The 12,115-nt window shown below is 33.4% G+C and overlaps 1 protein-coding gene, 1 long non-coding RNA gene and 1 pseudogene across 3 annotated transcripts; all 3 read left to right on the forward strand.

The window, feature by feature from the left end:
• Positions 1-2,275: 2,275 nt before the first annotated feature.
• Positions 2,276-2,975, forward strand: LOC143540047 (uncharacterized). The gene is made up of 5 exons (XR_013136533.1): positions 2,276-2,308; positions 2,409-2,442; positions 2,546-2,665; positions 2,729-2,818; positions 2,913-2,975. It is a non-coding gene; the product is annotated as an uncharacterized LOC143540047 (long non-coding RNA).
• Positions 2,976-3,506: 531 nt separating this feature from the next.
• Positions 3,507-4,181, forward strand: LOC143540094 (uncharacterized). Its single transcript, XM_077033246.1, has 4 exons — positions 3,507-3,637; positions 3,732-3,779; positions 3,840-3,964; positions 4,042-4,181. The coding sequence occupies exons 1-4, from the start codon at positions 3,507-3,509 to the stop codon at positions 4,077-4,079; spliced, it is 342 nt and encodes a 113-aa protein (XP_076889361.1). The 3' UTR covers positions 4,080-4,181.
• A 4,135-nt stretch (positions 4,182-8,316) lies between these two features.
• LOC143540048 (ATP-citrate synthase alpha chain protein 1-like) lies at positions 8,317-11,702 on the forward strand (annotated as a pseudogene). Its single transcript, XR_013136534.1, has 12 exons — positions 8,317-8,377; positions 8,503-8,618; positions 8,731-8,907; positions 8,977-9,138; positions 9,214-9,294; positions 9,403-9,454; positions 9,542-9,655; positions 10,642-10,723; positions 10,794-10,990; positions 11,067-11,183; positions 11,258-11,374; positions 11,472-11,702. The product of XR_013136534.1 is annotated as an ATP-citrate synthase alpha chain protein 1-like (transcript).
• The last annotated feature ends 413 nt before the right edge of the window (positions 11,703-12,115 follow it).

The raw sequence follows: 12,115 nt of genomic DNA on the forward strand, positions 1-12,115 counted from the left end.
CATGTTGAGAGAGAAAATGTGTACAATTACTTCTATACCCTTTTTTTGTCCCCACTTGACATATGTCAATTATTTATGGCTTCTCACATTTCTCATTTTTGTTACCATTTGTAGAATAACTTGACCCGATTTAAACATAGGGTTGGGTACACTCAGTGTCGTTGAAATAGAATAAATATTTTATTTTAAGATTTAAAAACTATTATATGACTTTATTAGAGTATCACTGACAGTTTTTCTATCTCTATTTTTATAATTATACTAAAAAATACTACATTTTCTCTATCATATACAATTAAATAAAACTTCTTAATATATTTATCATTATCTGCTCTCCCACCTCCACTCACAACTACTTTCAAATATATTAAAAAAATAAATAGATGAGCAGTGTTCCTCCAAAATTTACCCATCTCTTTAAAAAATTTTCTCTCCTTCATTCACAACCACTTACAATTCTTTAAAATTTTTTTAGAGATTAAGCTCACAATAATTTAAAGAAGCTGCTGAGAATGCTCTTATTGAATGCATAAATGCATAAAACTCATTTAATTTCTATATCGTCCATCATCCGTTCATTATCAATTGTGATGGTCGATTTCCACAATAACACCACCACAATGATTGGGCCACGCGTCAAAAGGAGTGTTCGTCTCCGGCTATGCCACCTTTCTCCGACATCACAATGCCACCATCACAATGATTGAAAGTGCTTGAACGATGGGTTTGTTGACTCGACTTGGACTTCATCGAGCATGACCTCAGCGGGAAAGGAAGGCGTACATGCCCAGTCATGCTTGCACAAAGAACGCAACATTGGTTACGAGCTGTTACCGCTCACCTGATGTGTCCAAGACAGGACGAAACCAGCAGCCCCTGATTATAAGCAGACTAATTGGCTAGCCTTTGAATGTCACACGAAGTCTGAGAGGATTGCTTCGTGACACTTGGCTCGATTCAACTCGTGACACTAGTAGTCTGATTATTGGATTTACCTAGGGTTTGATCCTTGGACCCCATTCAGGCTCTATCCCACCAAGGCTCTGTTATTCTCATTTCACAAGAGGGCTTCGCCTCTTAAAACAACCACATTTGTTGATGCGAGAAATCATGAAAGTCGAATGTGTATTTAGAGTTAAACCTCTAAGAACACTCGTATTACAGTCTCTATCACTCGAACATCTCTAAATTTAAGAGATTTCTAAATTTTTTTTCCTTTTTCATTCATATTTCTATTCCCAAAATAGAAAGATTGCTCCACTGAATCTCCATACTTTTCACATCAAAATTTAAAAATTGAATCTCTAAATCAGAAAACTCTACTCTAATAATAAAAGAAAATATTAAGGCTTAGATGTTAATGGTATATTAATTCATAGCCAAATTTTTCATGCTAATTCCTAATCTTTCATTTCATTTATCCTAATCCATGAGTGTCATGTATTAAAACCATTTTAATAATTGAGTTATAATCAGGTTATAAAGATGCTTTCTCAAATTTATAAATTTGATATTCTAAGCTTTTTATTGTTTTTCATTTATTTTTTACCCTTAATTTTGATTTTTTATTTCAAATAACAAACCTTATTTTCTTTTATTTGACAGATCTCGTATAATAAACGAGTTCAAAAAGTAGTAAAATTATAAAAATAGTTATACATATAAACCAAAATTAGGATTTTTTATTTAGTTAAAATTAAACTATTTTCAAAAAGAAAACAAATTTAAAATTCAGGCGTTTCAGTTGAATTGAATTGAACCATTTCATTTTGATAGCAGCTACCATGCCAAAAATACTAGCGAATACTCGGCCGGTGCCCATAGGCTGCAGAAGCGGCTGGTATCCTCCACTCAATTCCACTTGCGATTAGCCGCTGGACTACTGACTAGCGATTAATCGGGGATTAATCGGATTTTTACAACTATGATTGGAAATACAATCGTACCCGAATCAAACATTGCACAATTTGGTAAAATGAATTTCAAGTTAATATAAACAATATATTTTGTAAACAGGAGCATCGAGTTAATTGGGACCCACTGATGGCTGTTGACACAACCGACCCCCCGAGTTACTGTTTGACCTGGAGGTTTTTCCTCAGTGTATTACTGCTATGACGTTAGCAGGATTCTTAATAATCAAATATGAAGTATTCAACAAAAAGAAAAGAAGCGATGAGCCTGACGTGGAGCCCATCGGGATTTTGTATGAGGATGAAACTTGGAGGACCTGTTTGAAATTTACAGATTAGTTGCGTTTGGTGTAATGTTAGCGTTGTGGAGCTAATTCACTTTTCTTTTACACACAGTAAGTAATTTTAGCTTTAACATTTTTTAACTTTTAACCCCTTTATGATGTTGAGTTCGTTAAAATGTTTTTTTTTTTTTTTTTTTTTTGTGACGAATAGGTGGACATTTGCTTTGGTCACTTTCTATTTTGGGGTATGAAAAGTTGTGACTTGTTAATTATATACTTATATGTTATATGTATACGTTCTAATTAGATTTTTTTTTTAAATTTGTGTTTTGTGTATGCTATATGCAGCTTGCATCTTTACACTCGATTTATGGATGTTACAAATATTGGAATGAAGTTGTTGATAATAATATCAATCATGAAAAGACTGCGGGTGTATGGGGCTATTTCTTTCAAATAATATTTCAGGTAAGTTTGTATAATATAAATCTTTAACGGTGTTATATTGTGTCTCACTGTTTTAATAAACAGACAAGCGCGGGTGCTGTTGGACTCACGGATAGTGTGTTTTGGTTTATAATCTATCCGTTTCTTGCTCCTGCAGGCCACAAGTTACAGTTTGTATGTTTTTTTCTTTCATTCTTTAAATCAATGATTTAGTTATGTAATTTGTTTCTATATTATGCTGAGAGGTATTTTCGTCTTTTCGTTACAGTTTGATGTTAGCTTGCCTTCTTTCAATGCTTTTTTCCTTGTTGATATAGCTCTGAATCGCCTGGTAAGTTATGTTATTATATATTATATTGTAAGTTTATGATTGAGATGTTTTTTTTATTATATAGAGTAAACTGCGGTTTTCGTCCTTGTGATTTATCCAAATTTACGGTTTTAGTCCAATAGTTTCTAATTTGCGATTTTCGTCCATGTGGTTTCATTTCACTTGCAATTAAACCCGATCCCACTAACCCCGTTACGCCTGATCGTTAAATCCGTCAGCGTGCCCCTCACGTAAGGGGCAGTTTTGTCCTTTTCCTCTCCAAATAAAACCCCGTTTTAATTCGCAAGCACCCTCACGTGAGGGGTTGAGGTGTATTTGCGGAAAAAAGGGCAAAACTGCCCCTCACATGAAGGGCACACTAATGGGTTTAACGACCATAATTAACAGGGTTAGTGGAGTCGGGTTTAATTGCAAGTGAAACGAAACCACAAGGACGAAAATCGCAAATTTGAAACTATTGGACTAAAACCACATATTTGGACAAACCACGAGGACGAAAACCGCAATTCACACTATTATTTATTAAGTTATATGCTTGTTGACTTGACTAGATTGACTTTTTTTAACTATCGGTTTCCTTTCTTTCGTGTGGCGTATTTTGGTATATGGACGTGTATATTTGTCATATTCCAGTGGATATTTCATGCATGTGTAGCAACGTGGTAAGATGAGATCTTATTATAACCAGATCAGTAATAAAAAATGGATAATATAAAACTTATATTATGCTTAATTTCATTGTTCTTGATATTGCAGGTGGCCATATGACTTTCTTGATTTATCAACTACATATGCTCCCCTTTGGTATGTTTTTATGTGAATGTTTGACTATTTAATCAAAAATAAAACACGTATTGTTTGCAGGTATTTAGGATTGGGATTAATTCATTTACCTGCATATGGTATCTTTGCACTCATAGTAAGGAAAGCAACATTTATTGTCAAGATTATCCTAACAAAATGGAGGAATTTGTTGCATGATCCTAAAGGTTAAAATGTTATTATTACTATTATTATATATTATGTGTGTAGTTAATAATTAAAATTTTCTGTTATATAAATACAGAGGTTGAAGCATACTTTAGGATGTGGGATGGATCATGAGAGGACTAGAGAAGTGGAGATATTATGTTATCTATTAATTTATCTGTCCATATAATAACCATCTAAATTAGCTAAACCAGCCCATTTATAACCAAATTTGAGCCAAAAATCAAGGCTTTTGTTACTGTGGACGGTCCAAGAAAATTTACCTTGGTTACCAGAATCTTTACCATGCTACTTGATAGAGATGTACAAAAAAAAACCCTGTTTAAGCCAAACCCGGTTCCCCTTCTGAACTAGCGAATCGGTTCTAAAACCGGACCGGTTTGAGAAAAACAAACCGGAAACCGGTTCTAAACCGAACCCATTCGTTTGGACCAGGTTGAAATTTCATGCTCCTAAACTGGTTTCTAAGCCGAACTGATTTGAAACCGGTTTTGATCATGATTTGACCAAACCGGTTCGGTTTGACAAAAAAATCGGTTTTGTGCACCTTTACTACTTGATACCATATATCAAAATGTTGAAAAAGAAAAAAAGTGAACACAACTTTATATTTAGATTTTTTTTAAATTAACGAGTGCAAGTTATCAGAGCAAATCAAGTTAAATGATAAATGAAATATTAAAAAAAATCGATCATCTTGTGGGAAGAATTTGATTGGGCTTGCCACTATTCACTCCATTGCTTTTTTACTTTATGTTATATTTCTTTCTTTTAACAGCGATATCATATGTAGTGTATTCTACCTCTCACCAAAAAAAACAAACCCAAGACATCACGAGGTGTTGTAAGTAATAAATACTTAAATAGACTTTATGAGTCGAGCTTAATATGGCAAGCAAAATTAAAAGAAAGAATAATGTCATGTTTCTTTTTTTTTCGTGGATACCCAACATCATTGTTTCTCATTAAGCATCTTCACTCTGAGAACGTCATTGCAAATATTTCATATTGTAGAACTGAGAGGCATTGTGTCAAATTTGTTTATACTTGACTTGCGTTTTTGCGGATCAAAATATTGTTTTAATCTTTTGTAACTTAAACACTGGATATTGATTAGAGAAAGAAGTTTATGAAACAATTAGTCCTTACAGGGTTTCAAAATGTCTGTTGCCTCATTTTTAAATCGAAGGTTTCAAGTAAGAAATAGTTATAACTTAGAAGTGAGTTAATGAGTAGCAATACCTAAAAAACGTGAGACATGATTAGCACACTACACACCAAGTACCAACATAACAAGTTTTACTCACCCACACATGATTTTTCTTTTATTTTTTCTTCATCTTTTTTTTTCCGTTAAAGTTTTGATTTAACTTTGACAATTGGTACTATTTTAATGACAATTTTTATAAACGAAACCATAGAAGGACAAATAGTTTTATAAACTTTTTTCTTTTTAATTTATTACGATTTACGAGTGTTTCATTTACACAAGATTAACACAATAGGATAATTTCATATATAACCTAAAAACTATTAGAATTTCATATGCACGGTGCACCCAATGAGTAAAATTTCGTACATGCCATCACAACTGGTTAAAATATCAAATTTATCATTCCGTTAGAAACAATTTAAAAAATGACTATTGTTCTCGATTCGTCCATTTGTTTACTATGAAGTATGAATATTCAAGGAACTTAGATGAGGTATATGCATATATGCATGATGCATAGAAAGAGGATCCATAAACATGTTTTTCCTGTGCTACATAAATATGAATAAAGCATTTGCAATTGAAAAAAAACTTTTATTTAGCCGTTAATTGTCATCAAAATCTTTTATGTACGAAAAAACCTCAATTGCATATTGGGTTAAACAAAATTCTTAGACCTAGGTCACAACCTCAAACAAAGTACACGACTATTTAGTAGCATATATTGACTAAAGGGAGGAATAAAACCTTAAATTAAGCGAAGACAACAACTTTCTAAAATAAAGGTCACGTGTTTTGAAATAATGATTTAATATATCTATCCTATTATTAACACTATAGAAGAAAGTCAAATACGAGGGGTAATGCACCATTTCTATGTCGATGTGACCTTTTCTTGACTTTCGATCAGTCATTGCATTAGTTATGCTACGTATGTGTTTGAAAGGTAATTCCATTTAAGTCTTATAATATTATATTTTGAAAACTTTTGAGTAACAAGCTAAGTCTTATAATATTATATTTTGAAAACTTTTGATGAAAAACTATTATGTATATAGCTTTTTTAAAACATGATACTCTTGCTTTACTTGCTTTAAACTTTGACATAGAATAGCAGATTAGTTTTTGTTATAACATAGACAAACTTTTTGGAAACATTATAAGGGTGTTTGAGGTGGAGCTCGGGTTCATTTAAGGTAAACAAAACCTAATCAGGTACGTTGCTATTAATGCCATTATCCATAATTCTCCATAGAGAAATCGGGTTACCGAAGCTGATTTCAGGTAAACAAAACATGATTAGGTACACTACCATTAATACAACCCACTTAACTATTGTTAGGGCTCTAAATGAAACAAACATTCAATGAATCATTCGTGAACATTCAGCGGGAAGTTCATTTACGTCCGTTCAATAAGTGAACGAACATGAACATGAAATTTCGTCCGACTAATTAAACGAATGATTATGAATGTTGTACAATTGTTTTCATGTACGTTTCTTCGTCCGTTTACATTTGTTCATTTTGTTTGTTAATTTTAATTTGTTAATGTTTTTTTTAAATATTTTTAATGATTTATACTAACGTTTAATCATTTTATATTTTTTAGTTTTACTAGTCTAATTACATTAACATTTATACTAGGAACCCCGGTCCTCTCAATTTACATCGTTTCTTTTTCTTTCAATTTACATCGTTTCTTCCCCTTTCCTTCCTCATATCAGCTTCCAAGTTCCACGAATTGTCTATCACTAACCAACCATAATTATTACACCAAGGCATTTTTCAAATTATCATGTCTAAGTATTTAACTTTATTTTTTGGGTTATTGTGTCTAATGTTTGCGTTTAAGAATGTTAGATTTATATTTTTCAAATTCATACATGTTCTACGAAATTAACGATTGAAGACGAACAAAATAATTTCCGTAATGAGCGAATAGGAACAAGAGGTTATGTTAGTTATATACTTATATGTACATAAAATGTCTTTTATCTGATATACACTTAACGAACGAACATAAACAAAGTCTTGTTTCTCTCGATTCGGTTCATTTAAATCCCTAAGTATCATCTCTATGGGTTCAACTCGAAATTATGTCATGCCACATATTAAAATACATAATTAAAATCTTAGGTATTAGTCTCCGAAATCAAAATCATATTTGTCACCCGTATAAAAATACTAATAACTTAAAAGTTAATTTCCTTTTTTAAAAAACAAAATTCTAAAGCAGAATCTTAATACATTAAAACAACGGAAAATTCTCAAGATAAGCGTTTATGAAAACGTTTTTCAGGTTTTAGGTGTCATTTGCAAGAAATTCCCAAAATAGGTATTATAATATAGTCGTGACGAGTAGTTTGTATAACCAATTAAAACTTGGCACGTATCTTTAAACTAACCGTAACGAGCAGATTTACTAACCATTACTCGTCACGACTAAATAAGTTTTATGCCTCGTAATCAATGCCCACGAGTAATTCATAAGTTCGTTACTCACAACGAGTAGATTGTAAGGTTAAACTAGTCGCGGCGAGTTAACTACTAATAAACTACTCGTGTAGGGAATGTAAACCAGGTAAACTAGTCGTCGCAACTAAAGGACTTATAAGTTACTCGTAGGCGTTGATTACGGGACATGAAACTAATTTAGTCTTGACGAGCAAATTATTAGTGAACATGCTCGTTACGGTTAGTTTAAGGGCACGTGGCAAGTGTTAACTGGTTCTACAAACTACTCGTATGCAATCATAAACTACTCGTCACGACTAGTTTATAATACCTATTTTGGGAATTTCTTGCAAATGACACCTAAAACCTGAAAAACGTTTTCATAAACGTTTATTTTGGGAATTTTCCCTTAAAACAATTCTAGTTGAACAAACAAAAAGATTGTCATTGCCCATTTGTCTCTATTATTAATATTCTAAGTAATCATATGATACAAAGTTCTACCCGAATTTGACTTGTGGGTTTGAGCCTATGAGGTGTCAGTTAGCCGGTAGAGATCATCAAACCACCATCTACATTACTTTTCTTCCCGCTAAAATAAATACCATACCAAACTTTATTAACAAAAAATAAATAAATAAAAAAGTGTAACCGAATATTAAATCAAGAACCCCACCAATTTCAAGCATAAATTCACATTCAGTTGCATCGTATCTTTCAAGCAACAACAGCAACTACCACTAGTATGTTTCAAATTTAATCAATCTTTATTTCATTACATTATATATATATATATATATATATGAACTGATTCTAGTAATGTGGATGTGAGTTGATATTTGTTGTGTATTGTTTTTGGTGTAACAAGGTCTTATAGGAACGAAAATGGCACGAAAGAAGATCCGAGAGTACGATTCGAAGAGATTACTCAAGGAGCATTTCAAGAGGATATCTGGTTATGAATTGCCAATTAAATCTGCACAGGTGAAAATAGTTATAACTTAATTTGAGAGTTAAATAGTTAATGTGTGTTCAAACATAAACAATTACTTAATAGTTAAATGTTAATTGACTAGTAACATTTTTGGTGCATCAGATTACCGAGACAACCGACTTTAATGAGCTGGCACAAACAGAACCATGGTTAGCTTCTTCCAAACTGGTTGTGAAACCGGACATGTTGTATGGAAAGTGTGGCAAGAGTGGACTTGTTGCCTTAAATCTTGATTTGGGTCAAGTTGCTGAATTCGTTAACGAACGACTTGGCAAAGAGGTAAATTGTTAACTTTTTATTGGTGTCGAAAATGTGGTTGTTAAAACTTACAACTTTCTTGATTTTTAGGTTGTGATGGGAGGATGCAAAGGACCGATAACCACATTCATTGTCGAACCATTTGTTCCACACAATGAAGAGTTTTACATCAACGTTGTATCAGAGCGGTTAGGATGTAGCATTAGTTTTTCAGAATGTGGAGGTATCGATATTGAAGAGAATTGGGACAAGGTGCATTCTTCTTAATTTTCGATAAAATTTAACGATTGGATTTGTTAAATTACAAATTTACCCCCGGATTTTCAGGTTAAGACAATCTTTTTAGCCACAGGGGTAGTGTTGAATCAAGAGCTATGTGCTCCACTTGTTGCTACGCTCCCGTTAGAGGTGAGATTATTACTTATGAACGGGTCATGCCTTCTAAAAAGATTTTATTTTCCATTGTAATAATATTGTGCATATTGAATCTATAATGATCAATTTTTTCATATGCAGTACAAATCTGTAATTGAGGAGTTCATCACACACATATATTCCTTATTCCTAGGTAAAATCTTGTCACATATGCAAACATTCATAAATCTAACCAAAAGTCACTTTTGAATTTTATTAGTCATGTTTTTTTTGCATATAGATCTCGACTTCACGTTCTTGGAAATGAATCCATTCACTCTGGTTGATGGAAAGCCGTATCCTCTTGATATGAGAGGCGAGCTTGACCACATGTTGCTTTCAAAAACTTCAAAAAGTACACCATCTTACTTTCTTTTTATTAACTCGAGTTGTTTTTATCCCTGTGGTTTGTTAGATTTGCTTATTTAATCACCTTTTTATTTTTTCGCCAAAAACACATTGTGGTTTCCAAAACTCGTTATTTCAATCCAGATTACTAACGCCATCCATATCTGTAGTTAACTTTTTTATAAAGGAAAATTGATGCCTTTTGATCATTGTCGATCCCAACTAACGAATTGGTCACTGATGGTCCCACCTTTTAATGTATTTGTTCCTAACGGTCCGCGGCTAACAGAATCCTAACTCTGTTAGTTTTAGGTCGCCGGAAAAACGTTTTTGGCCAGGAAAGCCATTTTTTTTGCCGGAAAACACCACCTGAACACCGCCACCATCACCAATTGACTCACTGCCAACCAACCACCATCACTTAAGCACCATCAACTGACTTCGACGATGGTTCTAGGGTTCCGACGACCTCAATAATTGAGCCTTTTACTAGAAAAAGGTTCCATAATGTACGATACAAAGTTGACATGATGTTTGTGACAAAATTGTTGAGTTTTCGGGAAAAATGTGTGTTTTCCGGCCAAAAACGTTTTTTCCGATGACCTGAAACTAATGACGTTAAAATTCTGTTAGTCGCGGACCGTTAGGAACAAATATGTTAAAAGTTGGGACCGTCAGCAGCCAATTCGTTAGTTGGGACTCGCAGTGACCAAAAGACGATAGTTTGGACCAATAAAAACCAATTTTCCTTTTATAAAATGACCAAAATACCCATGTAACTAAATATATTATAAGTTTTTTTTAATACTAGGGGTATTTTGGTCATTTTATGAAGAAGTTAACAGGCGACATGGATGACGTCAGTAATCTGGATTGAAATGTCGAGTTTTGGGAATCACGATGTGTTTATGATGAAAAATAAAAAGAGTGATCAAAACAGCATTTGACTCTATTAACTATTAACGAAACTTAAAAGATGTTATTATTTCGCAGGTGGGGCGATATTGAGTTCCCAATGCCATTTGGAAGAGTTATGACTCCTACTGAAAGCTTCATCCATGGACTTGATGAGAAGGTGCATATAAGTATATATACAACTTTTTTGGAATTATATATTTTAAATTTTTTATTTTAAATCGTTGCAGACGAGTGCATTGTTGAAGTTCACGATTCTTAACCCGAAAGGACGGATTTGGACCATGGTTCTGGTGGCGGTGCTAGTGTCATCTATGCAGATACAGTTGGAGATTTAGGCTATGCTTCTGAGCTCGGAAATTATGCAGAATATAGCGGTGCACCTAATGAAGAAGAAGTTTTGCAATATGCTAGAGTTGTCATAGATGTTAGTGACTCATTCTTTAATATTATGTTGGCTTTGTGGGTCCCACTTTTATAAAATTTAACATTTTATGTTTCAGTGTGCGACTGCTGATCCAGACGGTCAAAAGAGGGCGCTTGTGGTTGGTGGTGGGATTGCGAATTTTACTGACGTGGCAGCTACTTTTAATGGGATTATTCGTGCGATGAAAGAGAAGGTAATTTGTTTGTTCATTTGCAACCGAAAGGGTAAAACGGTCATTTTGGTATTAATCGTTATAAATTTATGTAGGAGTCGAAGTTGAAAGCTGCGAACATGCATATTTATGTGCGACGAGGAGGGCCGAAATACCAAAGAGGGCTTGAGAGAATGCGTGCACTCGGGGCTGAGATTGGGATCCCTATTGAGGTACATTAGAGTACCTTGTTTCTACTTGCATTGTTTCATATGATTTCTAAACATTTTCAAGGGTAAATTGGTCATTTTACTATGATTTGGGCTTTAGGTATATGGGCCAGAGGCAACAATGACTGGAATATGTAAACAGGCAATTGAATGCATCATGGTTGGTGCTTAGATTTGGTGGATCTTATTGGACTTAAGTTTCATTGTAAGGCTAAAGTTTCAAATGAGAGGTTGATAAGAATGTTGCAACTGAGAACTATTATGATTTGTATTTGTTGGTTTAATGAGTAATGATACACTTTGCAATACGATTGAAATTCAGTATAATTTCATAAGTTTGTGTGACTTTATATTGGTTCGCTTGTGAATTTACTATTCCAATTAACGTTAGTTCACATGTAAATCCGTGTTAAGTCATATGTGTATTTACACTCTTAATTTAGCTAAGTTCTTTTTTTTTATTTGAATAAGATATTAAGATTTGACCTTGATATAAATTTTCATGTATAGTCAATTTACATGGTTGAATTTACACCATGACTTATTGTCACTTCTCCCCCTGTTTTAATCTTAATAAACTTTAAAGAAGCTAAACACATTCGCCTTGATAGCAATTCGTCTTCGGCATATCCAATGCACACAATGGCAACAATGGTTGATATCCAATGCACACAATGGTGACATTGGGTTGATTATATATGTTATGTTGAAAAGCTAGAGAAAATCGAAATCTCAAAACTGCGG

This window comes from Bidens hawaiensis, unplaced genomic scaffold (assembly GCF_021521415.1).
Source record: "Bidens hawaiensis isolate Kalapana, Puna unplaced genomic scaffold, B.hawaiensis_p1.1 tig00012136_1, whole genome shotgun sequence".
Taxonomy (NCBI): Eukaryota; Viridiplantae; Streptophyta; class Magnoliopsida; order Asterales; family Asteraceae; genus Bidens; species Bidens hawaiensis.

Excerpts from the sequence above, each read along its gene's own strand:
- LOC143540094 (XM_077033246.1), top strand. The coding sequence starts at position 3,507 with ATGCTTGTTGACTTGACTAGATTGACTTTTTTTAACTATCGGTTTCCT. Across the intron at positions 3,780-3,839 it reads ACTACATATGCTCCCCTTTG|GTATTTAGGATTGGGATTAA; the intron begins GTATGTTTTTAT and ends TATTGTTTGCAG. Across the intron at positions 3,965-4,041 it reads TTTGTTGCATGATCCTAAAG|AGGTTGAAGCATACTTTAGG; the intron begins GTTAAAATGTTA and ends ATATAAATACAG.